The sequence below is a fragment of the Coffea arabica genome, chromosome 8e, assembly GCF_036785885.1.
Source record: "Coffea arabica cultivar ET-39 chromosome 8e, Coffea Arabica ET-39 HiFi, whole genome shotgun sequence".
Classification (NCBI taxonomy): domain Eukaryota; kingdom Viridiplantae; phylum Streptophyta; class Magnoliopsida; order Gentianales; family Rubiaceae; genus Coffea; species Coffea arabica.
In genome coordinates this window covers 41,496,161-41,523,118 of record NC_092324.1, presented here as the reverse complement: position 1 = coordinate 41,523,118, position 26,958 = coordinate 41,496,161, and the positions used below count along the sequence as shown (strand labels likewise).

At 34.2% G+C, this 26,958-nt stretch overlaps 2 protein-coding genes across 2 annotated transcripts; both read right to left on the bottom strand.

Annotated features, from left to right (window-relative positions):
- Window positions 1-2,201: 2,201 nt before the first annotated feature.
- On the bottom strand, window positions 2,202-4,649 carry LOC140012975 (uncharacterized). Its single transcript, XM_072061778.1, has 2 exons — window positions 3,238-4,649; window positions 2,202-2,585 (listed from the first exon to the last, which is right to left on the bottom strand). Exons 1-2 carry the CDS (start codon window positions 4,455-4,457, stop codon window positions 2,537-2,539), a joined length of 1,269 nt encoding a protein of 422 aa, XP_071917879.1. The 5' UTR covers window positions 4,458-4,649; the 3' UTR covers window positions 2,202-2,536.
- A 14,264-nt stretch (window positions 4,650-18,913) lies between these two features.
- LOC113702651 (E3 ubiquitin-protein ligase AIP2) lies at window positions 18,914-24,053 on the bottom strand. Its single transcript, XM_027223755.2, has 5 exons — window positions 23,568-24,053; window positions 20,553-20,775; window positions 20,229-20,431; window positions 19,285-19,500; window positions 18,914-19,168 (listed from the first exon to the last, which is right to left on the bottom strand). Exons 1-5 carry the CDS (start codon window positions 23,727-23,729, stop codon window positions 19,019-19,021), a joined length of 954 nt encoding a protein of 317 aa, XP_027079556.2. The 5' UTR covers window positions 23,730-24,053; the 3' UTR covers window positions 18,914-19,018.
- Window positions 24,054-26,958: the final 2,905 nt, after the last annotated feature.

The window sequence follows — 26,958 nt, the reverse complement described above, 5'->3', positions numbered from 1 at the left end:
CTAAGTAGGGACCAAATTTGACCAATGTGAATTTATAAGGGACATAAAATTATATTTTTAAAAGTGATGGACGAAAAAAGTTATTTTATAAAATGTGAGGAACGTTTTGAACGATTTTCCTTTTTTTTTTTTATGAGGAGGAAATGGGGGGATTGGGGGAGGCCTTTTTGGTAACAGTTGTAGAACAGTTGGTTCTGATTCCTTGAAAAGGTAAATCAAAATCACACTTTATAGGAAGGTTCCTGGTAACAATTGTGAAATCGCTGATTCCGATTCAAGTTGTGGCTTTAGTTCATTGCGATTATGATTTCGGTTCCGATTCCCATTTCTTATATGACAATAGATTTAAAATAAAGAAAAGGTGAAGAAACAAAAAATATAGAAGAAAAATAAGTTTTTGATTTTATTATTATTGAATAAGAAAAAAAAAGGGATACAAATTCTATGAAAAGTACTTCACCCTATTGAATGTTAATAACCATTTTAAATAAAAGAAAAGATAAACTATTTTAGAGAAATTGAGAGTATTTTCAAGTTGGATAACTTAGACTTCTTTTATTTTCTTTTTTTTTTTTTTAAATGTAGGTGTGACGTCTCGAACTCACACTCCCTCCCTCGTATCACCTAAGTCATTTCTCCTGCCCCAAGCACCTTAAACTTGGATCAAGTTTATCATTTTTTTTTCCTTTTTTTTTAGATGATTCTAGACTACAATTCCAATTCCATTTTTAGAGAATCAGAACCAAAACCTTACTTAGTATTCTCTCTCCAGTTCCAGTTCCGGTATAGTTCATGTAAGGTCTGGTCCAGTGCGATTTCTGGCTCAAAATGAACCGTGGCCATGTCTACATATATGTATGTAACGCACTCAAACTCTTCAATCCCAGCTCAAAATGAATTATGACAGTTCCCCCATGTCACTCTTTTGGTTTGAAAATCTGAAAAAGTCCTGTGCATCAATTTTCATCAAACCAGTTTTTCGCTATAAGAAGCTCTAGTTAGTTACTAATTAATTTTTTTTTGGAAACTAAAACAATGCACACGATTGGACCAACATTTTCCCAAATAGTGTTACAATTTAGTTGGCAATTGGTGTAACAACATATAGCGTATGACAGGGAAGAAATTTTAGATGGTTCTGGTGCAAATCCATGCTGCTAAACTTTAGTTACTTGCATTGTTGAAGTGATTCAGATGGCAATGGCTAGCTGAAGAGAAATATCAAGAACTCAAGCTTATTGAGAATTTGCTAAGAGAAATATCAAGAACTCGAGTGTTTGGATAGGAGATTATTTGAAATATTATTTGGAATAATTACTGTAGCACTTTTTGTGATGTGATGTATGTGAAATAAAAAGATAATTGGGAAGATAAAAAAGTGTGTTGAAAATTGTATTTGTGATGTAAGTAAAAAATTTCTGGCCATTATTTGGCTATCCAAACACAGATAATGTTATTTTTGCTGCTGAATAATTGTTTTCTTTTCTTTTTTATTGGTGTAATGGTAGTCATAGGAAGTTGGATATAATACTTGTGCAGTTTTGTAGCTACTTGTGTACATTCTTGGCTCTATCAATGGAAGTTGTATTATAACTTGAAAAAACAAAAAGAAAAAGAAAAAAAGTATGTCCATGGAGTAAAAGTTCTAGTGTGCTTCTTTTTCCCTTGTCTCCCAAAAATCCTGAAGCTGAAGGGCTTAGCAATTCCTTTTGCTTTTGCATGTTTCAGCATATTAGGGTATCAGCCAATTAATGTGCTTGCTCAATTTTTTTTTTCATTTTCTTTTTTTCTTTATTTCATTTTCTGTTATTTGTTTGGATACAATGTTACATATGATGGCTTTAGCATTATATACAAATAAGAAGAATATACAAATTTGCAACCCTAAGCTGATGACTAGTACATTTTTGCCAAAAGATGAAATTCAATTAAATTGAAATTTTAATTTGATAAGGTTATACTTCTTGTTGCAATGAGTTGTACCTCAGGCTGTATTTGGTTCATTGAGAAAATTGGAATTGCTAGATGTAAATGGATTTGCTGCATTCCATACATAGGATTTAAGCAAATTTTCCATAGATTACAACCGCAATTCCAAGCGAATTCCAATCTTTTCAAGCTACCAAATGATTCATCATTGACACAAATAATTCAACATCCTAGTTATTACAAAAGAAAAGGCGGTCAAGGCAGCCAAAACATTTCTGCAAAATGTCCAACAATTTGGTATATTCAAATATTTTAATAGGTAAATATGGTAGGAAGGTAAATAAACTAAATATTGATTCTTCCTTCTCTGTTTTATTATTTTTCATGGCTTGTCCATATCACATTCTCTGGCAAGCCTTATTAATGAGGAAATACAAAATCAAAAAAAAAATGAAGAAGAATATATTTCCAGTGGCATCTTTTCCTTCTTCCTCCTTTCCTTATTCTAATCTTTTCTTGATTTTGGTGGGCAGGGGGGCTTTTCTGGCTGCTGGGGCATAAAAGAATAGCCAAAGATTTGATTATAACAAAAACCAATCAATCTTTTTCAGGATAACCACTCCCCATCCATTCCTTCAATTTCCTCAATCTCCATGCTGCAAGTACAGAGAATGAAAATCAAAACAGAGGGGGAAAAAGGAAAGGAAAAAAGAAAAAGAAAGGGAAAAAGAATAAGAAAGAGTGAATTAATAACTCATTAACTCTCTGCACTGAAAACAGAAGCAGCAAGTGATAAGCATGAGAGATCATTTGGGACTAAGCAGAGCAAGACCTTGAGTCTAAGAACTTTTGACCAAAAAGTTCACAATTTCATTCTTCTCCATCCAAATCAACTAAATTTTAATTGTAGACTGATCATATGTGATCACCTGCCAATATAAGAAGAATAATTGATAATTTATGGGGCTTCTTCTGTAGAATTAAGTGTGTATTGGGAACAGCAGACAATCTAAGAAGGCTCGCATTTTCCCATTTCCCCAGAACCCAAAGTCAATTTGATCTTTATGCTTTAATCATAGTACATGCACAAAAGTGATTCTGCCTTCAGATTGGGTCAAAGCAAAGAAAGCACAAGATGAACTCGTTGCATTGCGTAAAAGAGAATAGACAATCCTATATTGCAAAACAACAAGAATCTTACAAGTCAGTAAGGCCATAGGCAAGAAATAAAAAAAAAAAAGATAAAATTGTTCATTTACATTAGTCAGAAAATAGTTGAAAAAAAAAATCAGAGAAACAAATTCTTACCATGGCAAGGCAGGATCTTGCATGTAGTCATCAAAGCAATAATCATTTAGATGTTGCTCCAAGCAACTCTCATTTGCATTCAACCATGAAGGGAATTCCATGACTTCATCAAATGGAAAATTCCCATACTCCTCGGCCTTTTCCTCAGGATCAATTTCCATAGTCTTCAAAAATTTGAACCACCATGCTGATGTGACCAAATTCAAGGTATCATTCCACTCCATCTGATGCTGCTCACCTATTGATCTGATCTCTGCCATCTCCTGGTCATCCATTGCATGGTGCAAATCTGTGTCTCCAAAATTCATCATGCTTGACTCAGCATTAGTAGCCACCATAGGAAGCCCCTCTTGTGGTATTGCCACACTAGGGACTTCCTCAGTGGCAACAGAAAGAGGGGGTGAAGAAGAAGTAGATGAAGATGAGGTTGAGGAGTAAATTGATGGGATGTTGGTACTTTGGTAAAAACTTCTGTCTAAGTCATTGAAATCCTGAAGATTGAGATTCAGGCCTAATGGTTGATTAGGGAGTACAAAATTGAAATTTTCAGGGAATAGGGGTGGAGCAACTGGAGGCAAAGGCCAATAGTAAGGATGATTATTTGGAGGACAAGCAAAGGCTGAGCAAGGAAGATTGTCTACATAGCCAGTGAAGTTGTTGGTCATCTGGGATTCGTAAATTCTCGGATTTCTCCTAGATTTTGATTTCCCTTCTTGTTCTTGTTGCAGAGGCTGCAGCTGTGGTTGCAATTCACTTTCCTGCTGCAGCTGCTGCTGATGTTGTTGTTGCTGTTGCTGTTGCTGTTGTTGTTCATTAGCTTGCTTCATAGCTGCTCTATGAAACTTGAGTGCTGTGACAATCTCCCTTCTAGCCTCAGCCATATTCAGAAGCCTCTCTTGGTACGGCCTACTGGCGTGGAGTCTCCTTCTGACCTGTTTTTTGTGTTGTTGAGGCTGTTGGGATGGCTGAGATTGTGGCTGTTTTTCACCGAAGCCATCAACATCTTTACTTAAATTTGTGTTGCCAGGGATTCCATCTCCATCTTCTGGACTGTCCTGGTCCTTGGAGTTGAGTGGATCTTTGGTTCTAGTAGAGGTTAGCTGTTTAACCAGGCTACGAATGTATGCACCAGAGAGATGGGGTTCTTCTTTTAGTTTATCAAGTTTGTCAATTTCCATTCCTCCTTTACTTCCTTGTTTGGAAGAAGATCTTCCCCTCATCTCTCTTTCCCTCTTTGTTTATGTTTTTTCTATTTTTTTTTTGCTGGTTTTCTTGAAGGTGTATTTGTACTCAGATGAAAATGAAGTGGTGGAGTCTTGAAAGAAGGGCGGTTGTCTGAAACATCATGTTTTTCACTTTTCTGGAAAGGCAAAGTACAGAATGCAGAGGCAGAGGTCTCATGGGTGTTATAAATAGCTGGCGACAGTCTCTAGGGTTTTTAAATTCTTTTGGAATTTTCCCTCTTTTGGCAAACCACTAGGATGTTCCATATTTTTTTATTCCCAGCCTTAAATTGGCAGTTAGAAAAAAGCTTTTGTAACTGATGCACCCTTCACTTGCCATCAAAATTACAAGTATGGTCTTTTTTCTTTTTCTTTTTTTTTGCATTTTAATCTCATCACAAAAGTCTCCAAAACACATATTAAGGTCTGGCTGACCTCAATCCACTTGATAGATTGGTGCAACTAACTCATCCTGCATGCTTCAAAGACTCATCCATCCATCAGAGGATGAAAAAGTTTAGCTTACACCATCAACCTAATGGTCAAATTCCCTGTTAAGGCAATTTTGTCAAGAATCCAAAGTTTCACTAATAATGTACTCTTCTCCTATGATTGCTTACACAACTATGGTCTCACATATCAATATTTTTCCTTTGCTAGATTGCAACCAAAGAAAGCTCAGTGTGAAATAGCTTTATTCAAATCTCTTTTTCCCACTTCCAATTAAAGATCTATTTTGTTTTTAAGGGATCACAACTATGGTAGAACTAACAAATGATCAAACTCCGGCCAACACTCAAGAACTAGGAACTTATTTTTAGATTCCACTATGCCTTTGTTGTTAAAAAAGGGGGGGGGGGGGGGGGGGGGGGGAAAGGATTGTCTTCTTCGTTAAGTCAGACATTTAATAAAAATGGTTGAAACACATGCATACAAAACAAATTTTGTGATAACTTCACATGGAATCCATTTCAAGTCAGCAAACTCAGCTCAATTTTGTGAACAGCCCTTCTCAAAGGTTGGAGAAATGGCATCATCTAGTGTGACTCTCTGTCACAAAAGCATGAATTTAGCTTTGAATTCACACAGCAGGTCAAACATCTATCAGATAATGTAAGATCATTTCTTTAAGAAGAATATCAACGAACACATATTTTTAAGTGAACGAATTAACATCCTAATGATTGAATGTGTGATCTCGGACACAGATTATCTAAAGGGTTTTCTTCTATTTGTTTGCAAGCTTATACACTGGGACCAGATTCTGAGGACGTCATCAAAGAAGCCGTAGAAACTGACATGAGAATCTTCATTACTGTTGTAACCTTCAATTCTTGCTTAAATAAATATATGTGTGACCACACTAGCATAAAAAAAAGCCATAAAATCAACATTTTCCGTTCCATTTGCTGAAAATTATTAGTCTGATGATGAAACAGAGAACTTGGACCTTTTTGCAAAGCCACTATACGGCCTATTAAGGACAGAAATGCTCCATACCATCCCCTCTTTCATATCAGTTTCTGTTCCATTTCTTGCTGTGGCTTCTCCAAACACTCATTACATGATTTCTAAGTACTATTAGGATGTTGCAGTGGCATTGCTTCTGAAACCCTCTACCTCTAGCAGAATGCTATGTCAGTGGCAAATTTGGTAAAATTTCCTCATGTAAAAGACAACCTGAGGGTACTACTAAATAAAAGTTACCTGTTTCATGTCAAAATAAATCATATCCATTCTCCAAGGGTATAATACTATTCAAAATTGCAAGCTGACATTCACAAGTACTACTTGTTGTGTACTTGGGGAGCAATGAAGTAATTGATCGCAGAAAAATTATTAACTCTGACCACAACCCAATCTATAGATAATACTCCCCCAACTGCTGGTAGGCAACATTTGCTCTGAGAGCAGAAATTATTGTTGATGAGACATAAAATAAAGGGAATGCTCCCACTACCAAGCAGGCAGTGCAGATTTACTTTTCTTCAGAAGCATACCATTGCTCAAAGCTGCGGTTATTGCTGGTACAAGCCTCTCTCACATGACAACATCCAATCAGCAGTTTTTAACGGAGTGCAGAAGCAACAAAATGTTTGTTAATATGATAATGCTTTGTGAGCTCTAAATCAATTGTTTATCTTAAAGATAACAGCAGAACAGTACATGTATTATAGGGCAGGTCAGAATGCTTCAGCAATTATAGTTGATTACACATCCATTAGGCTGGACTTTTTGGATGATATCTGCCAAAAAAGACTACTCATTTAGCAACTACCCTTTCACTTAGTCTCTAATCTAAAATCTGAGGAGCAACTAGCAGTCAAACTCCACAATCTTCTGCAGAAAAACTTTTAAGTTTCATCTTGCTCTAATTCATTTCTATGAACTAATTTTGGTCTATAATTTTTCTAGCAGTCTCATACTGGAACTCCATACCATTACTTATCAGCTGTTTGATTCACAAGTAGGTTAGAACACATCAGAAATTGTAGTTGACTACACATCTATTTAGGCTGAATTTTTTGGATGATATCTGCCAAAAGAGACTACTGAATTCTTACAATTAATTCCTGTTATCTCGTATTCAGAGTTGGTCGTCTGGTGGTAATATTTTTAGTATGACATATGTTGTAGGCCATATACTTGAAAGGAATTTGAGTTTCCAGATCACAACTGATGAAAGTTTCAGTTTAAACAAAGCAGATCATTACCTAATTGCCATTTTTTTTATTTTGATTGTACATAATAATTTCCTAGTTCCAAATTCTTAGAGTACTTTTGAGCCTGTGATATTGAAGCACTATAAGCCCTAAACTCTGTGTACCGGTAACTAGGATCCAGTCTTTACTTGCTGTAAACCCTATGTTTTCCATTCAAAGAAGACCTAAAATCTTACGAAGAAGAAAGGAGAAGGAAAGGATTTGAGAGTTGAAGCAAGGACCTCATGATTACCTCTCCTTACTATGTCATCACGAGTACTTGAAGCAAGTATTACCTCTCCTTAACTTTTGACTTAGTTAAGAATAAAAATTTCAAGTTTCACCCTAAAATAGGCTACAAAGTTAAAGAATTAAAAGGGGATTGAGGCAGGTACAGTTGAGATTTGATATAATCGTGCGATTGTTATACTTCTTTCACAAGTTGATATATGTTTACACATGTGGATGTATTTATATATTAAGTTGATATACACGAACAAAATTCACATACACAACAAAGTAATATCAATGTACACCAAGTTGTGTGAATTATACAATAACCGAACAATTATACTAAATCTCAAGTGTACCTGCACCAAACCCAACTAAGAGTACCTCAACTAAATATTCTCTTGGAAGTCAAAGTCCCTTTTTAAACCACATTTCATGTTTTGGCATCATCAAAATTCCAATATTTAATCTTCATTTTTATTTTATTTTAGATTTCCTTGCAGAAGAATTTATATGATTAGAGACACTTCATATGATTCCTTTATATATTGTTGAATCCACAGCTATCCTATTACTTTGGAAGTGAAAAACACTGATAGAGCTTTAGGTAATTTTCCAAAATTTCCAATGTTGTTTTCTCAAACCTTGTCCATGACTTGTTCCATATCAAAATTAAATTTCAAGTTACATGCCTTTTATTAGACAGTGATGCTACAACTATTTTACTATTTAACAAACCTTTAGCTTTTCAAGATTTTTTTACTAAAACTACCAAAATGGGATTTTCTACAACGACAAAGAAGTTTCAGTTTATCGAACTTCTTGTTTAACATCCTAACCCTGCTAGAGCTTATATCTCAAACCCTCCTTCCTTTCCCCCACCCAACAAAAAAAAAAAAAAACTCAATCTGAAGTTGTGTTTTGTCAAATAAAATGCAAAACATGTAAATTTTTGGTTAAAAAAATAAAAAAATCATCAGCACGAGATTCACAAATTAGAATATGGAACTTCTCTAACCTGATTGCTAAGTAATGCTGTCATAAAGTATATAGGACTAATTTTAGTTTATACCCTTACCTTGTGTTTGTCATATGGACCTAATTAACAACTGATGGTATAAAACCAAAGAGAATATGTACCAAATTTAGTAATTAATTGATAAACCCCAACATCTCCAAAGATGTAGTAGTATATTTTTCTATATTTCTAAACTGCTTATTCTAAATTTTGCAAAGCAAATCTAAAATCCCAATAAATCATCAAAGGTTAATTAACTATTTTCAACTGGTTTATTAATAATATTGGCTTTTGTTTTCAAAAAAAGAAGAAGAAGAAGAGGAAGATACCATACCATAAAAATGAATTAAACAAATAGAGAATAAGCACTAGAAAACAGTCAATTTTGGAGAGGAAAAAACAAAAAAACAATAAAGGAAAAATAGGGTTTGTTGCCGGGGGAGAGAGAGAAAGAGAGGATAAACTAGAGAACATTAAAATAGGACAAGAAAAAAAAGCAAGAATTATAAAATATTATGGTATGCAATGAAAGAGAGGAAGGCAAACGAAAGTGGGAAAGAGGCCTGACTTCTGCTGGCTGCTGCTGCTGCTGCTGTGTTGTTAATTGTGGATAACATCAAAGACAGATGCAGCATTGGCTTCTCTATCAGATGAGGTTATAGAAAACCTGATTCCACCAATCCCCTTCATTTCGCAGGTGCCCAGCAGATGGTTTTGACGAATGGCGCTTTCCTACAGCGAAAAACACTCAAGAAAGGACCATAGACCACAAGGTCCAGAACCCATTACTACACATTATTATCACCAGAGGAAACCTAATTCAAAAGCTCTTTCTCTTTCTCTTTGGATACCATTCACATTTCTGATTCCACCTCTCCACCGTTTGTGTGAGAAATGAATGACATATGAATGCCTCTGTCTTTCCATCTCTCTCGCTGACTAGTCTCTTCCCTTTATCTTCTTATGTGATGAGATGAGATGAGATGATTATCAACTTGCACTTGCAAGATGTGGAAGGGATGCAATACAACTGCACAAAAACTCTGCTAGTAGAAACTAGAAAGCTCAGCATTCATTGATTCCATATAACTGATCTCTCTGATTCACTGTAGCTTGACAGGTCTGAATGATGTATAAACACTACTATTGCTTTCTTTTCTTTTCTTTTTTTTTTTTGTGAGATGATCTTGGTTACGTGTGGAGGAATTTTTGTAGCACGGTAAATAATTGTTACGTATGGCATATAAAAAGATATGGTTGTGCCAAATTAACTATGACTAAAAGTTACAAAATCAACGTCCTTGGTAATAAACCACAATCAAGATATGTCACTACTTGCGGACTATCAAAAGAATTTCAAAATTATAATCTTGTGAGGAAATTGAAAGTTTACTACGTACCATTTGCTGCTAAATGTTTGAAGTCATGTGAATATGTAAAGAGAACTAATAAAAATTAGCAAAAAAAAGAAGTAATTCTTCATTTGCTATAGTCAAGACCATTAATTGAAAATGATTCAAAAATTTTATGTTTCGCTGCAAGAAGTCATTTTACTCATTCAACACATCTCAATATGACGTAGTAGCAACATTATAGGTACTTCAATTGGAAAATTTTACATGCTTAGGAGCCCTTATTGTTATCTCCCCCACAAATCTACACTGCCAAATTAAGGTACTCAATATTTAGGGGGTGCGTCATTTTTAAATTTTTTTTCTCCCTAATGGATGGTTTAGATCGTGAGGTTGCAATGAGGCTTCCCTATGATAGAATTTCCAACTTCAATATAAATGACGCTCAATTTTACATTAATTCTTTCTCATTTGGTCATTGAATACGATTTGTGTACATCACCTTGCGATTCCGTGTATGGAGAAGCAAAGATGATTACTTTTGAAGATGGAGAAAGTGTATTGGGAAAACCTCAATGGCATAACATGTGTTGTGGCAATAGGCAAATGGCAAACATTGACTCTCATTTACCCTTTCTTTAAATCTAATGGAAATGAAGTATTGCAGCTTAGAAAATGAAGAGTAGGAAGAGAAAAATAAATGGTAAACAAAGTTCAGTCTTTCACTATCATTAATTACTTCAAGTTTATCAGAGAGATATATGTTCTTAGGTCATGTCATTAGAAAGAGAATCGTGTACCCTTTATTTTGAGAACTCCTATTATCTTACTGTTAGAGCTTAAACTGCATTAAAAAGTGGAGAAGGCAGTTCTCATTATTATTATTATCTTGTAATCCCCTTTTACAGTCTTATCTAATAATTGTTCTTTGAGCATCACACTGGTAAATTCCACCACAAAATTTATTGAAAATTACTCAACTAGGTAACTTTCTTGCCCACGGTTCAATCCTTCTAGTCAACATCAATTCAACTGATCAAAATTAAACACTCATATAGATATGGGTTCTCTGCAATCACAATAGTGATACAATGTACAATTTGTGGTGAGATGTGTTGATCTTGAATTTGGAAGAACGAGATTGAGGTTTGTTTGGATTGAGATAATTTCAGATAAAATAATTTGCTTCACAAATTTCAATCATTTTTTTATTTCACATACATCACATCACAAAAAGTGCTACAATAATTATCTCAAATAAACTCCTATCCAAAATTATCTGTTTGAAACTAAAATTTTAAGGAGCCATAAAATTTATTGCACTTTTATACTTTGTCGTTCAAATGTCTAGATTTGTTAGTTCAGTATTTATATTTGTTATGTTAGTGTAAATTAATATTACACCATGCAAATGAATCTGATAATTGTAGAAGCTACATATGCATCTAAAAAAAGCCAGGTTTTTCATATAATTTTCTTTGAGAAGATTTTCCATATAACATTAATGTGCATTCATCCTTAATGCTCATTTTCATTAATGGCTGTACCTATTCCAAATAGGAAAGTTGTTCTTACTTTCTGCACTAGCCAAGCCAACATTGTGCAGATAGGCAGGTAAAGATAATTAAATCTGGGCTGTGCAACTGTGCAGCACCAGTTAGTTTTGGGGACCCTTGGAATTAAACCTGATGACAAATGAATATATCCATCGGTTTGGTGCCATTAAATGGCTTATTTGCTATTGCTGTCACGGCACCGCCAACCATGGTCTGTTGCCTGCAAAGCACACAACAATTTTTGGCTGCCACCGCCACTGCATCTCCATTATCATCTTCTTGACAAAACCATACCCTCCCATCACAGATTAATTCTCATTAAATTGCCAAAATTGACAAGTCTTTGCAATTCTAGATTTGTATATTCAATGCTGAATAAATTTCTGTTACCATTTTCTTTTGGTCAATGGCCATCAATACTTCCTCAACTTAATCAAAAAATCATTAGTAGTAATAAGTGATATCAAAAGTTGCCGAAACAAAATGCGCAACAAACTGTTAAAGTCATAAGTTAGTGTTAGGGTGAAATTTTTGGACGTGTGATATGACACTGGAAATGTCTTTTAGAGCTCTAGAAGTGATAATATTCCCTAGTTGAGCAAAAAATGAACTGAAAATTTTTATAATTCTTTTTAAGATAGTACTTATTCGTCCTTTTGTCTCTTTTTTTTTTTTTTTGAGGGCATACTAATACGTAGAGGTAGAATTAGAACATTTACTTTGAGAGGCATTACATATATATTACTTACGGGTATCATATAGAAATTTTCAAAGCTTTCATTGGGGCCAAAAATTTTGAGTAAATTTTATATATACTAACATTGTATACTCTATTGGATGTACGACATATATATATAATTTGAGTTTCAAATGCAAATTCGAATTATATGTTATGCATCCAATGGAAAAAATGTATATGTATAGAAAATTAATCCAAAAATTTTATCTATAGAGATACTTCTGAAAATTTTTCACTTTTCAAGGGGACAAAACTTAATTTTCTAGACAGGTCAAGCAAAATCGTCAGATAAGTGATAAACAGACGTGATATATCAGAGGAATATGTAGTTTTAAGAAAAAATATATGGGATAAGGATGAGTACGAGAGAGCAGGATAGATCTCTCATTATGATCTATTCAATTTTGCAACCACTACAGGTACTAACTCTATTAGACAAATCAGTTCGTTCTTCATAAATTTGACTAAATTGGTACCAAAATCTTCAATTAATCTCATTGTTTTAATACATTAGTACGTGAGATTTCAATATATATATATATATATATATATATATATATATATATATAACTGAAGTATAAGATTTATAACTTGCTGTATCGTGACATGCATTGTTGGGCCATAAATACCGATAGAAAATAGATTGTGTATTAGGTGATTAGCTCCTAAATTGAAGCATAATTTATCTACGTAACGTTTGAGCGATAGTTCTATTAACAAAAAATTATTTCCAATAGGGAAATGGTGGGATTTAAGAAACGTTCGGGAAAACTTGAGTTCAAAACCTCTAATTCCTAGAGTCTCAGAAGTAATAGTTCTTTTTATTAGTATCTCAACATTGTTAACTAGTTGCATATGTGCAAAATGCACTTTGCTCTGTTTGGATTGATCATTTTTTCAGAAACAAGTTTTTTAAATACAATACTACAGTAATATACAATAACTCAAAAAGTATCTCATTCATACAATATATCAAATATTTTAAAAAAATTTTATCGTAAAAATTTTTCATATACACTATTACAGTAAAATTTTTCAAAATCACTCCCAAAAATAGCTAATTCAAATGGAGCAGCGAGATTCATTTGGTCATCAACTTTGTGCAACATTATGATGTATATTAAAAAAAAACCTAACTCAGATTGTGATTGTGCTTTTGCAAAAATTACATTTGATCGCAAAAAAAAAAAAAACACTTTAAAACCTAAATCAATTGTCAACACCATAATGGAACTAGGTCGAAATCTTCTGAAAGATTTCGAAAGAATCCTGAAAATATCTACGAACCCCAAAAGTCTAGTGAAAATTTTCCTGCATAATATTAAGAAAACTCAAAGCTGAAGCTTCCTAAGGCAGCTTGCGTAATATATTACTGAATTGTTTCTCTTGTAGTAAGTTCATGCATGTGTCTATGTTCCCTTTAAAATGCATACAGTCAGTAATGGAATATTAAAAAGTTTTCTGCTGATGCCAGCTAGTTATGGTCCAATTTTTACTCTTCGATTATGTTGTTCCATGGTGAAAATTGAACACAACTGAGGCTTAGTTTGGATGGAATGATATAGCGAGAAAAGAACAGAAAAGAAGGGAGAGGACTAACCCATTTTATTTTTTGGGAGTTTTGAGTGGATGGAAAAGAAGGGAAAATGAGAAAAATAGGATCACAGATAGTTAAGTACAAAAAAAAAAAATCTTCATATTAGAGAGAAATGAAAAGAAAGTAAAATTCTTACATGCAAACTTTTTATAAATGACAAATTTACTCATAAAATATGAAAAAATATTAACACCAAACATGCCCAAAACCATTTTGTTTTGTTCTTAAACTTTTAATAACTTGAGGATCTCTCCCTTTCCTTCTCTTCTTTTCTTTTCTCTCATATTTTAGACTTTGTCCTCTTTTCTTTTTCTCTTCAAAACTCCCCAGCTAGACCTAAGTGTTGGAAACTTGTGAGGTACGAAAATGATATATTTTCAAAAAACCTCATGGGTGGTTTCTGAAATGATCGTTTATGTTTTTGCCCAAAAAATTGCTGGATATTTATTAAATGGTGGGGCCCGAATGTAAATACAGACGGAGGTGATGTGATGGTTCATGATCAGATCAACGGCTATCTTTTGAATGTGGAGGAGCTGGGGTCGATGCCACGTCAGCAATGACCTAAAGCATCCAATGGGAGCAAGGTCGCACGTGCGGTTCCAGGAAAGTGACATGTCAACACCAGGTCAGCGGATTGCGCGAGTGCTGCGCTGCGCGGTCCCCACACAAAATGTCAGCGGGCCTATTTTTTCATGCCAACTAAAAATAAATTAAATGTCATTTCAAATTTTTTGCAACCCTTCCATCTTTTCTCGTACCCTTCTCACATTCAACAACTATCAGGTAAAAGATTCGAATTCGAAACAAATAAACAAATTCATAAAAAAAGAAAAGCAAACAAGTTCATAGCTGGTGAGTAAACTACAAAGTGGTTTAAATATCAGTAGCTTAGCTTAGCAGTTTATTTAACCATCATCTTGAATAGAAGGTCTAAAGTAGAACTAGACTTTTGGTTTAAAACCTCTATATTGGTACACTTAATTGCAATCAATGTTTGTTTAGATAGGTATTATTTGGAAATTGCTTTGGGAGATTCTTCTGATATTCTATGCCAATAATTAATTCTTTTTTTTTTCAACTACCTTTTTATCTCACATCACATTATAAAAAGTATTATACTTAATAGAAATATTCTACATAATCTTGAATTAAAATGGAATAATTCTCAATTTCTTACGTTTTTTTTTTCTAATAATGGGTTTTTCAAGTTTCAACAAATTATCTTTGTTTGTACAAGAGGAGGACAGATAAAATGTGCTTTAATATCAAAAAAAAAAAAAATTTACTCAAATTTAGTGTTGAAATTAGACTATGTCTTTAGAACTAAAAGAAAAATAAACATATTAGGCTGAAAAATCACAAGTTTGTATACGATCTTGTTAATTAGAGTACTTTTCAGTTTTCAATTATATAATAATTTTGGGGCAAATAAATTAGTAAATATCTGAATCTAATGACGGAATCTAAAGGTAATTCCAATAGGAATAGGTTTTTTCCTTGAATTGGTTGTTTGGCAACTCACGTCAAAATGTAAGCTTTATTCCATTATCAATGTTTGCCAAAGCTATATTTTGTTGTCAAAACTAAATAAAATACAAATAAATTGACTAAAATATCATTCTCGCTTTAGACCTTTGAATTTGTATCACATTTTCGCTTCGCACACTAAACTTTAACTTCAAACACTTTGCAAAGTAACTTCTCCGTTTTATCCTAGTTAAATCCAATCAATAATATTGTCAGCAAAAATAATGGACTATAGGACTGCACAAATCAATGACAATATGTTGAAAGTGGTCAAAAAGCAAAAGGATCACAGTCACAACAAAATGATATATTTTTAATGATTTGCACAGTCCTCTATTCCTTTAATTTTGCTAACGATATTATCAATCAGATTTAAGTGCAATAAATCTGAGAGGTAAGGGTCAAGTATCTAAAATTAAAAGTTAGGATGTAAAATGAGAATATAATACAAGTTCAAGTGTACAAAGTGAAATCAGTCCTTCCCTCACATGCATATTTTCGTCTATCTCCCTACATGCAGATTTTCATCTATGTTTCATTCTTGTATAGCAGTAGCAATTTTTATAGTTACTGAGTTTTTGGGATGAAATTGAAAACTTCCAAAGCTCAGAGATTAAAATGGAATTTCAATCGATTGTACATTCTATGAATTTGTCTTTTTTTAATGCTTTTGCTTTCACGTACCATTCATTTTATAATGCTTCTTATTGTTTTGATATATTTTAAAGGGATAATTTCAGAAATCTTCCCTGAGGTTTCTAACAATTGTAGAGACCTCCCCTCAAGTTTATTAAATTACACCTATCTCCCTTGCTTTTACTGTTTATATAACAATATAGGTCCAAAAGGCTATATTTTTTCTCAAAAACCCTAAGCTACCCTTTTTGTACAAAAATAAAACAAAAATTATTTTGCCAATTATTTACTTTCATATCTCAACTAAACCCACTATATTAACAAACTAGCCTAATAAATAGTCTAATTCCAAATTCTAAATCCAAGCAATTCCATCATCATAATCATAAAATTGCTTCTCCCAAAACATATATTCAATTCTGAAGATTTGTTCCATCCTTCAGTCAAATTCAAAATCAATTGCCATTATGTTTGAATAATTTTCAACATGGGATGCCATGATTTGGTTCCATATAAGTGGCTCAACTCCCATTACATGTGCCACATTATGGCCTTGAAAAAAAACCTTAAAAGGAGATTTAGGCATGGATGGGATTAATCAAGTTTAAAAGAAGGGAAGGCATCATTATGACTATAGAAATTTTCAAGAAATTTATTTTACCAAAAATCAAAATTCTATTTGCAACTAATCACACCCCAATTTTCAAATTAATGCACACCTTCTTAAAACAAAATAATCTAACCTACCATCAAATCTCCAAACATGGTAACGTCTTAAATACAGAGAAGAAACTCTATTTCTATAGCGAAACCACAACTAACAATTGTCAAGTATAAAAAGAAATGTATATGTACTTATTAACATCTTAAAAAGTTTTTTGAATGGATGATAGACAAATTAGCAAAATTACCAATTTTAATCTCTCTTCCTCTTTTGGCCCATAATTGCATTATTATTGTGTGCCTTTTTATCTGCTTTTAGTTTGATCGTGAAATTGGATTTTACTATAACCATTAAATCTAATCTTTCAACGAAACTTGTGATTTGACAATTTTAAAGAGAAGAAAGGAGAAATAAGAATATATAGTAAAGTTTAAAGGATTACTTGTGGTGTGATTGGCTATAGTTATAGGCAATGGTTGGTGGTAATTTTAGGAGGAAGGGATTGATAGATGAGAACGAAGTGACAGTAAGTGAGCGGAATCGTCGTTAGTTATAACTTGTAAACATGATCGTCGAAAAGATTAAGGTTTTTTTTTATTTCATTATACTATGAATTATTTATTAAGTGAAGGTTATTATAGTCATTTTATTGTGACAAGGGAGGTCAATGTAATTTGTAAAATTTGAGGGGAGTCGAGTGAAATTATCATAAACCTTAGGGAAGGTTTGTGAAATTATCCCTATTTTAAAATTTTCTAGCATTCTAGGTGTGGAAAAGACAAGTCTATTGTAAAAACACCCCAAATTAAACTAAGACTACTGATATGATGTCTTTCTGTAAATTGTGGAGCCATTGGGAACTCAATTTTCAATGATTCATGTGATCTTTCCAAACGAATTTCTCTTGATGCTTTTTATGTGTATTTATCTTCAATAGCAGTATTAAATTGATAGTAGCCTTTATGGTCCGAATTAGATAATGAGTAATAGAAGCAGCGAGCCTAGTCCGGAAGTAATAATAATAATCTTCAAGGACCGAAATATATAAATATAAATATATACATATACATACATACATAAGTAGCGTTTATCCAAACTCGCTTGTATAATTACACGACGTAGTCTAGGAAATACGAGTGATTTGACTTTATTATTGTCTTTTCATGCACACCAGCATCAAATCATACACGGTGCCCCCCAAAAATCACCCCTCCCCAGCATTCCTCCGGGGCGGAAACCAACAACTTCCTCGAGGGAAATGTAAAGTCACTTTCCGCAATAAGGTCCGGCGGTAGTGGGCCTTCTTTAATTATCTCAGCGTCTGGTGTGCGGTTAAGGGCGGCTGAGATTGGGGTGGCGGTGACTTTTGTTTTTGGGGAGGGGGGGGGGGGGAGTGTGGGAACTCTGTACTGCTATTCTTTATCTTTAGTAACACTTGGACGGACTGATTTGGCAACGGCTCTGCAATATTGACAACTTGCAAGAAGTAAGAAGAAAAGGCTAAAAGAATAAATTGCAGGAAATGTAACCTGTTGTGTGTATAGTATGTATAACAGCCAGCTAGCAAGCAGTAAAACCAGAAGGGACCATAGATATGGATGTGATGACCACAAAGATGGTGATACCTCAGTCCAAATACCTTCACATTACGTTTCCAGTAGAAAGAAGCACATGATTTTGCAGGTTACGTACGTGCATGCAATTGCATACAACAACAAGGCAAAAAAAAAAAAAAAAATAGTTGTGTTTTCAACCCTGTCTCATTCATTTTAGTTGAATACCTAAACTAAGGTATGTGTAAAAGAAAGCAAAAAAGAGAAAGGACTAATTTTCTTTTGGATAAGATCCAAGTTTTCAAGGATCAGCTGTAGGGTATTTGAGTTCCTTAATTTTCTGTTGGTGTTTAATTGGTCATCTAATCCAATGGGGCTGATTTTCACTTTGGCCCTACGAGGCTTCATTGAATCTCTTATGCATTGCCCCATTAACTTTTAGTGATGCATTTTGTTGTTGCATGTCTCATGTGTGAGTTTTCTTTGGTTTTCTATAAACTCTCTGAATTTTACGTACCCTTCATGAGAAGGGTACACGGAAAGGTTCAGATCCCAGAATTTAAAGAGTTATCGATTCAAATATTCCTCCTCCTCCTCCTCGCATTTTAAACCTCATCATTCCCTTATTTAAAAATAGTAGTAATAATAATAAAGTAAAAATTATTTTTAAAAAATGTGAATGAGACATATAGACACATGGACACTTTGTGTTTCATGAAAACCAAACAACCCCAGATCATCCATGTCATCTCTAGCATTCTAGATCAAGTTTGAAATAGTGTTGATTTACAAGAAGCAACCCCTCAGGAACAGCGTATTGCTAAATAATAAAATCTCTGAATTAGAAATAAGAAACAATGGAGAAGGCCATGAAATAGTCAATAACCAAATCAAGAAAAAATAATAATGTTTATTATTGCAAAGTTTTATGCCATTACAAGAACATTGGAATACCAAAACATTAGAAATAACTGTTTAACCTATATATACATGGACACCCCTTCTCGAACAGCATTTGCTGCTCCTTTTCTCTCTTCTTCAGCTTCCTTCTCTCGCTCCTTCCAACTTTCGTAGTCATGATCATCCGTTCGCAGCTCATGCCGACAGATTGGACAAGAATTATGTTCATCCTGTGTGAAGAAGAATTTTGTATAAAAATGAAAATCAGATGCAAATGATAAATTGCATGCATAAAACAAAGCCAAAATTTGTCTCCAGATAGTAGTAATGGAGCAAAGGCTTTTACCAGCCAGGGCTTAAGGCAGGGAGGGTGAAAGATATGCTTGCAAGGCAACTCTTGCATCTTATCATTCAGCACCAAGTTCTCGGTGCAAATGGCGCACTCACTATCCGCACCCAGCTTGCTCAAGACATCTGCTGTAACAGTTGTAACAGGGAGCTTTGCCACCACTTCTTTACTTGCAGGTGGGGCTCTTGGTGCTGCAGGTCCATCTTCCAGAATCTTCATTTCACCCAAAAAAAAAAAAAGAAAAAGTTCAAAGTTAACATGCATCTCCAACAGACAACCAAAGTACTTTGCTCCCAATTAAATGTTCCCCAGCTTGTTCTAGGTATTGATTAAATAACTTGTTGGTCGGGAACGGATTGTAACTACAGAGAACATGGATAACAAGGTGGAGGTCAACATTTACTAGAGATATCACACCTAATTCTATCTCAAGCCAACCATGAAAGCCACCACTTAGCAATTAGCAGCTCTTACAGAGGATTGCAAAGCTTAGATATAGAATCGGGCCTGCAGTAAACGACAAAATCCCAAGGAAAAAAGATAAGGCAGCAAACCGGATGCTAAAGCAGGTATTCTTGTATCATTTGCATGACTAAGGAGGAGCCAAATCATGTTCTAAAACAGATTATCTGCATACTAGACTAGGGGTAACCCTCCAAGAATTGAGTCCATAGATGTCTATGACCTCCTGTTAACCCACAGAAAATGAAAAATAACCATTGCCTATTTGAGAAGAAGCACGTCTCATTCTTTTCTTTTTTGGTTTCACCAGCAAGTGGGTGTATGTAAAGAAGGCTGGGAAGACTATTCAAAAAGCAGAAAGTTAAACACTGACTAGTGAACATACAATGTTTATCTGCTTTTTAATTTGTTTCCCAAAGAATAATTACAAACATGGGACCAAGTATATATTGTTTTAGATGGAGAAGATAGAAGAATACCACTGGCACCATTGTATCAAGTCTATCAAACAACTGCCGGACTAGGTTTGCTGCTTCTTCAGATGTGTTACTATTGCCTACTGGCTCATTAGAAGATTCTCCAGAAAACAAGGTAGCAGCAGCAGACAAGAAGTTTGATTGCACCAGCCAATCAGGCTGTGGAGGCTCAGGATCAACTGTGAGGTGTCCTTCAAATAAAAATCCTGGATTAAAAAATCAAAACAAATAAACACACTTGAACCATCACCAATGCCAATTCTAACAAATCAATTGAGCAGTCAGGCAGTAGAATGCTCATAAGTTAGAAAAGACATGCTCATGGACCTGTATTCCTCGTTTGAGCAGATCCCATATCTTCTGATCGATTCTCTGCTTCACCCAAATGTTCCCTGGCATGAGCAATGCAATTCTGCAAATGTTTCCTCTCTGAAGTTCCAGATATTAGGTGTTCGGCTTCCAGGAAAAGCCCCAGCCCAGCATTCCAAAATCCAGGTGCCGTATATCTTGTCTTTAGAACAGTTGCAACCCGACATACGACAGTGTAGAACTGCAAAAGTTACGATTCCATATTTTCAAGAAGAGACAATGTATATGCTTGAAACAAAATTCTTAATAGAGGACTTCTCCAATGCGATAATTGCTTTTATACATCATCAGACAAGATTGTGTCCAGAATACGGTAGTATGTTGAGTAGCAAAGGAGGTTTAAGTAAGAATTTTGTCTCATCCACTCTAATTTCATGAGGGATACATTTTACATCCCCACTCAAATTTGGGAAGTGCCTTTCAACAGAAGATACCTTAACCCACCTTATACGATACCCAAACTTAATCAAGATTGCAATCTAACTTTTAGCTGAATGCACTAAGAAGGATTATAAGAAGGAAAAAGATTATCTGTTTATATGAGGCAAGCATTCCATCTGGTTCGGACCCTTGTGATGCAGTCAGAAATTGTCCTTGATTGCACAGGACTATGTAGAGGAAACTTCTTCAACTATGCACACTGATAGGGTGATGTTCTGTTATGCACAAAACTTTTAAGCAGAAAAGCTAAGAAGTCTGTACAGTATTGATTCTTTATGTAAATTTTAAATGAAGTATTTCTCCCAGAATCTTAATCCAGAACATAGCAGAACAGGACAAGTGACAAGACAAGTATCCATAATTCTGTAAGTGATTCATCCTCCAGTGAACAACATACAGCTCAAGCAAATTGGTATATAAGTGCTTGCACAATTGTACGAGATGTACCACTTAACCTCCTCATATTATGGTTATGTGATTGGTCTACATGTAAAAAGTGACAGCATTAAACCTCTTGTCTTTGAAGAGCAAGAAAAACCCTTTCCTATTTACCACAACCTTTCCCAATTAAATGATCCTCAAACACTATCACCGTTTCTTCCCCCAAGAACCACCATCTAACCTCTAAACAAGAACCATAGAAAAGGATGGAGAAACATCATTAAAATACCAACATGAAACAAGAAACCAAATCCAAGAAGCACAATATTACACAACAGTGGCCGAACATTAACTATAGTTCCACTTTCCAACTTCTCCACAAATTCTCAACCAGCTTAGAACTCTTATGTGCACCAAGAATATTAGATTAAATAACAGCATGTATTCTCTATGATTTCTTTTTTTTATGGTAGCAAAAGGACTTGCATAAGGAGACAATCATCTTTATTTACTAGATCATTATAGCCAATCTATCAACTACTGCAACTGAAATCCAGCGGCAATAATATTTGGGAATTTGGCAATAGGATGATTATTGAAGGTGGGAAATAGTAAAAGTCGTGCGGATCTGGGCTATGCTGTAAAATAGTCTCTAGGTCTTTAGCTCTACACCAGGATGTCAAGGGCAAAACTAAAAGGGGAAAATATAACAAAGCAGAGAAGACCATTAGTAGGTGGCACAGCTTGGGCAGTGACAGCTGCAAGTCTGGAAGAATATTGAATTTCTGGGATAGTTGAAAGCAGAAGAAAGATGAAATCAGCACTCTGGCATACCAATACGAAAATGCAGCAATCAACTTTAAATGCTAAAGTTTACCCTTGAATTCAAACCACATTGGAGCTACAATTGTAGCTTGTAAAGTGATAAAAAAGAAATATATCGGTCAAGAGTCTAAACTACAAGTCAGCAGCAGGTCATTTCCACTTATGCATATGACATGTTTTATTATCTGGCGTTCCATTTCCCTCCTAAAACTACAACACGATTGGTTTCACAGCATATAAAGCATCTGATCAGATCCCCAATACATGCCAAGGAACTTCTTCCTAATTAGAACAAGGAAAGATTAAGAAATAGTTTTTTTTCCTATATGGTAAACCGTTGTATAAAATCTTTGGACCTTTAAACATCTTACTGTTCTAGAAATGACATGTCTTGTCAAAGAAAGAGAATAAAAAAGAAACACAAAAAGAAAGGACTCAGAAGACTAGAGCCAAACAAGCCAATTGATTCAGTAACAAATTTGTTCTTCTCCCACCGTATAGTTTACAGATGACAAACTACAAACAACTAACACAATTTCTAAGGCCTCGTCCACATTGAAGCAACTATAGACAAGCAAAGGGAAGGCTTCCACCGACCTCTCCCTTCCATCCCTCTCAACTAAGGACCATAATTTTTCCATTTTATCCCGATGAAAACCTTGCTGAAAACCTCTCAACTAAGGCTTCCGTGACCTCTTCAGTCTTCTGCTTCTTCCCTTTTGCTAATTAGGACACCACTTAATCACATTCACTCGAACTCATCATCTTTTTATCGAGAACTAACACTGCATACACCATGGATAGGGAAAAATTTCTATACCTGAGCTGGTTGAGATGCTTTGCAATTGAACGTACGTTACATATGAATATCATAAGAAACTATCGAACTTGTAACAAAAATATAGGCCCTCTTATGTAAAGACATTTTAAACAGAAGCTTTACAAAAGATCTATCCTGCTATGTTCAGGCCACACTAATTGATCCCATACGGAAACACAATTAAATGGTAAATGAATTTCCTGGAATAAATTCCCATCTCATGCTTCACAATATCGCAATTGCTTTGCCAGAAATCCTATGTTCTTTAACTAACTTGGCAGTTCTTGAAAATCCCATCTTTTTTAGCTTAATCACTTTCTACATAACTTCGCTCAGGCCAGATACTCCTTTCTCCAATTCCATATCATTGCTTGGCTGGGTTAGGCACAAATTCAAAAGTAAAGACACATAAAAGCATAGCAGAACTTTCAAAAACAAGAAAAGAGAAGAAATTTTCTAACCAAAAAAGAAAACCCAAAAAAGAAGGGGGATTTGATGATACGAACCAAATTCTTGAGAGGAGGAGAAGCAGAAGAGTAATACTGTTGAAGAAGGGATTTGATGGAGAAGACAGCTTCTTCAAACATACTTTTCTTCGAGAGTTGCTTTTGCAATTCTTGCAATTTCTTTTCTATATCCACGCCATTACCACCAAGCCCTTGCTCCATTTCTGTAACGAATAGTTTCTAAAAAATTGACTTAAATTGCCAGAAATTAAAAATCCCCAAATGGGTTTCTTTGGATTTGCCGATTGGGTTCTGTGGATTGATGAAGAATCCAGATGAATGTGTGTTGCTTTGTCTGTTGGGAGGTATAAAACGGTGTTGAGTTGAGTTTCTTGTGAGAGAGGAAATCAGCAGAATGGAGAAAACGGTAGGCTATTCTTGTTTTCTCTTTACTTTTCTTTCTTTGTTTTTTGTTAAAGGGGAAATGAAGACGAAATTTCACTGCCCAGGTTCATATTTGCCCTATTTTATGAGGATTTAGGATTCCAATACTTGTTTTGCTCTTAATTTTTTTTTCTTTTTTCGCTGTAAGAATATAGAAGGTTTGCTCCATAAAAAAGGAGCATAGAATGTTCATAGGAGGTAATTATATGCAGAGCTAGTAAAATTAGGGACATGTAGAATACACTATATTATAGAATTATAGGTATATATGTTTTATGAACTTTTCTACAAAATAAGATTAAAAATTTGGCCAAAAAATATGAATTTGATAAAATTATGGATATCAATTCGCCTGTATTATAGATTAAAAATAGTATGAATATATTTAAAAAGTTACGAAACTAAAATTACAGAGAAACTTACTATAATTTTCAAAGCATGTACCATGTTTATGCCTATTTTAACTCTTATTCTTGCATATGATACACTAAATTGATTGACATATAGTCACCTTATTAGTTTTAAAGTGTGACTCTGCAGAAATTATAATACGCATCATTTCTATTATGTATATAAGTTAAAAGATATAATATTTTTTACTTGTATAAAAATTTAAAAATTTCTCAAAGATTGAAGAATAAATCATGATGTATGATAAGTCAAAAGTTTATTACGTAGTTTATATGGTTAGTTAAGAAGAACAAATATGTTTTAGCGTATTTTTGAGATGTACAAAATATAAAAAATTCTTTAGAATTATACACACAAATGTTTATTTTATATATATAATAGGAATTTTGACTAATTAGGGTTATAAAAGAGTGACAATGTACAATCTAAACTTTGAAACTTCAATTGCGAAATTTTATTAATTTCACGTAAGTGACTTAAATATATTTGAACTCATGGATATATTGTGTAAGATTCCAAAATGGGATTTTTTTTTTTTTTTATCGAAACGATAGGATGTTTATCATTATTATTGTAAGAATTTAATCTTTCCAAATGTCTTCTCATTCAACCTAAGCCAAGCTGAAAAAGGTACTTCTACTATACTAAATTTCCTGGGTTGGCCCAATATTGATCTGGTTTCAGGAAGGGCCTTTCCAAAGTCATACCTAAGTTGGGCCTTAACTGGAAGTATGTAACTGAGCGAAGCTTTAAAGAATCTTACCTTTGTGTAGCCTGACAATCCATCAAATATTTGAATCCAAATTATGACAACATTGATCCAAAATAATAAAAGGAAAATCCCAAGCGACATTCAATGTACACGACAAACACGTATTAAATAATTGCCTACCGATCTACATATACATATACATATATATATATGTATATTTTTTTTTTCCTTCCACAACTTTTGGCACCCTTCCTTCTACTAACTATTAATTCCAAGATTTGAATCCTGAACTTTACAGCAGGGAGGAATTTAAAATCTCTCCCCTGACAATTGGGCCAAACCCAATAATTTCATACTTATATTAATCATTTGAAAAAATCATAATTTTCAGTCTTTTTTTTATAAGTGAACTCATAGTAAAATATGCTTTCTTCATTTTCATACTATTTCAATAATCAAACTGCATCAACTATTTTTCTTGACTTGCTTCAAAAGCTTAAATTTCAAAAATCCCAGTCCATCATCTCAGTGAGGCAAATTTTATTTTTTTCACTAAAATTTATGAATATCAAAATCTTATACAGAAGAAATTGTCCCAATTAACCGAATACGTATCTGCTTTCTGTTTTTTTTCTGGTTGGTTTCGTATAAAATTTCCTGTTGGATCGGTGCTTTGCATATGGGCCATTCAGGCGGTTTGTCGGTTTGTGCTGGCCCATCTTAAAGCTCCGAAAGGTCGTGTCTAATATTATGACTTGGGTAAGGATAATCAATCAAGACTCAAGAGCCTATCTACAACATCGGGGCTGCAATGTAATGTAGCACAAATCTAGTGCACACTTTAACTAGGGTAAATTTTTGGAATTTATGTCGACTTAATTATGGTTAATTTTTTTTTTGTAAAACAGGGTAAAATGCTTGTCTAAAATGACAAATTTTATATTTACTATTTGTGGGATCAGGGCAAGGACGACAATCGTTCTGAACAGTGTAACATTTTTTGAAAAAGCTGTAACTCGACGTAAATTACTTGTAAAACTTCACAACAGAGATGCAATTATTATACATGAAATCCACATGAACATTAATAAAATATCATACTTTTGTTATAAGAGTGTAAAAACAGTTCACTTAGAATTATAAAAGGTTCAAAAAATATTACAACGTTTAAGGATGATTGATCTGACAACCGCCCGCCCTTCATCCCCATTTGTGACCACTGGCTTTATAATCCCAATCTGTTCATCAAGTCAAATGCAGCTACTAGAAAACTATGATAAAGAGAAATCTACTAGAAACACCTACCAAATTGTTCTGTACTCCAATACCAAAGGGAATCCCTGTGAGGCCTGAACTTTTCTTTTATGGCTCCCCAAAATGTCTCTGTTGAATTTCTTGATAAAGAATGAGTAAACTTGTTTTACCATAAAATTGGTTAACACAAACCACTATTTTCATTTACATGGCCTTAAATTAGCATTGATACAATTATTGAACACAAACCACTACTTAAAGAATTCGGTTCCAATGAGGGTCCTCAACAACTCATACCATAATTTGTCTTCATAGATCATGGAACAACACAAAAATCGTACTTTGATTATATCACATGCCTGAAAGGTCATATTTTGATGCTCCAACCATGCCACATTAGTCCCAGTGTGTGAAAAGTAAACCCTTCACTTAATATAGTAAAGAATTCCTTTTGTTTGACTTGTGCTTAAGAAAAAAAGGATAGGATTGACCTTTTCTCTTTTTCAACATCTGCTGGGAGAAGAATCCTATGCCTGCTTTCTCACTACTAATCTCCTTGTCAAAAGCCAAGATATGCAAGTATACTTGAACCCTTTTCAGGCCACAAGGCATGGCCCAAGAGTATGCAAA

What these genes read in the sequence shown, in the direction of transcription:
- LOC140012975 (XM_072061778.1), bottom strand. Translation starts at nt 4,457, where the DNA reads ATGAGGGGAAGATCTTCTTCCAAACAAGGAAGTAAAGGAGGAATGGAA. An exon ending in CAAGATCCTGCCTTGCCATG is followed by an intron (nt 2,586 to 3,237) that starts GTAAGAATTTGT and finishes CTGTACTTGCAG; the next exon opens with CATGGAGATTGAGGAAATTG.
- LOC113702651 (XM_027223755.2), bottom strand. Translation starts at nt 23,729, where the DNA reads ATGGAGCAAGGGCTTGGTGGTAATGGCGTGGATATAGAAAAGAAATTG. An exon ending in TGCTCAAACGAGGAATACAG is followed by an intron (nt 20,432 to 20,552) that starts GTCCATGAGCAT and finishes TTTTTAATCCAG; the next exon opens with GATTTTTATTTGAAGGACAC. An exon ending in TTGATACAATGGTGCCAGTG is followed by an intron (nt 19,501 to 20,228) that starts GTATTCTTCTAT and finishes GGTGAAATGAAG; the next exon opens with ATTCTGGAAGATGGACCTGC.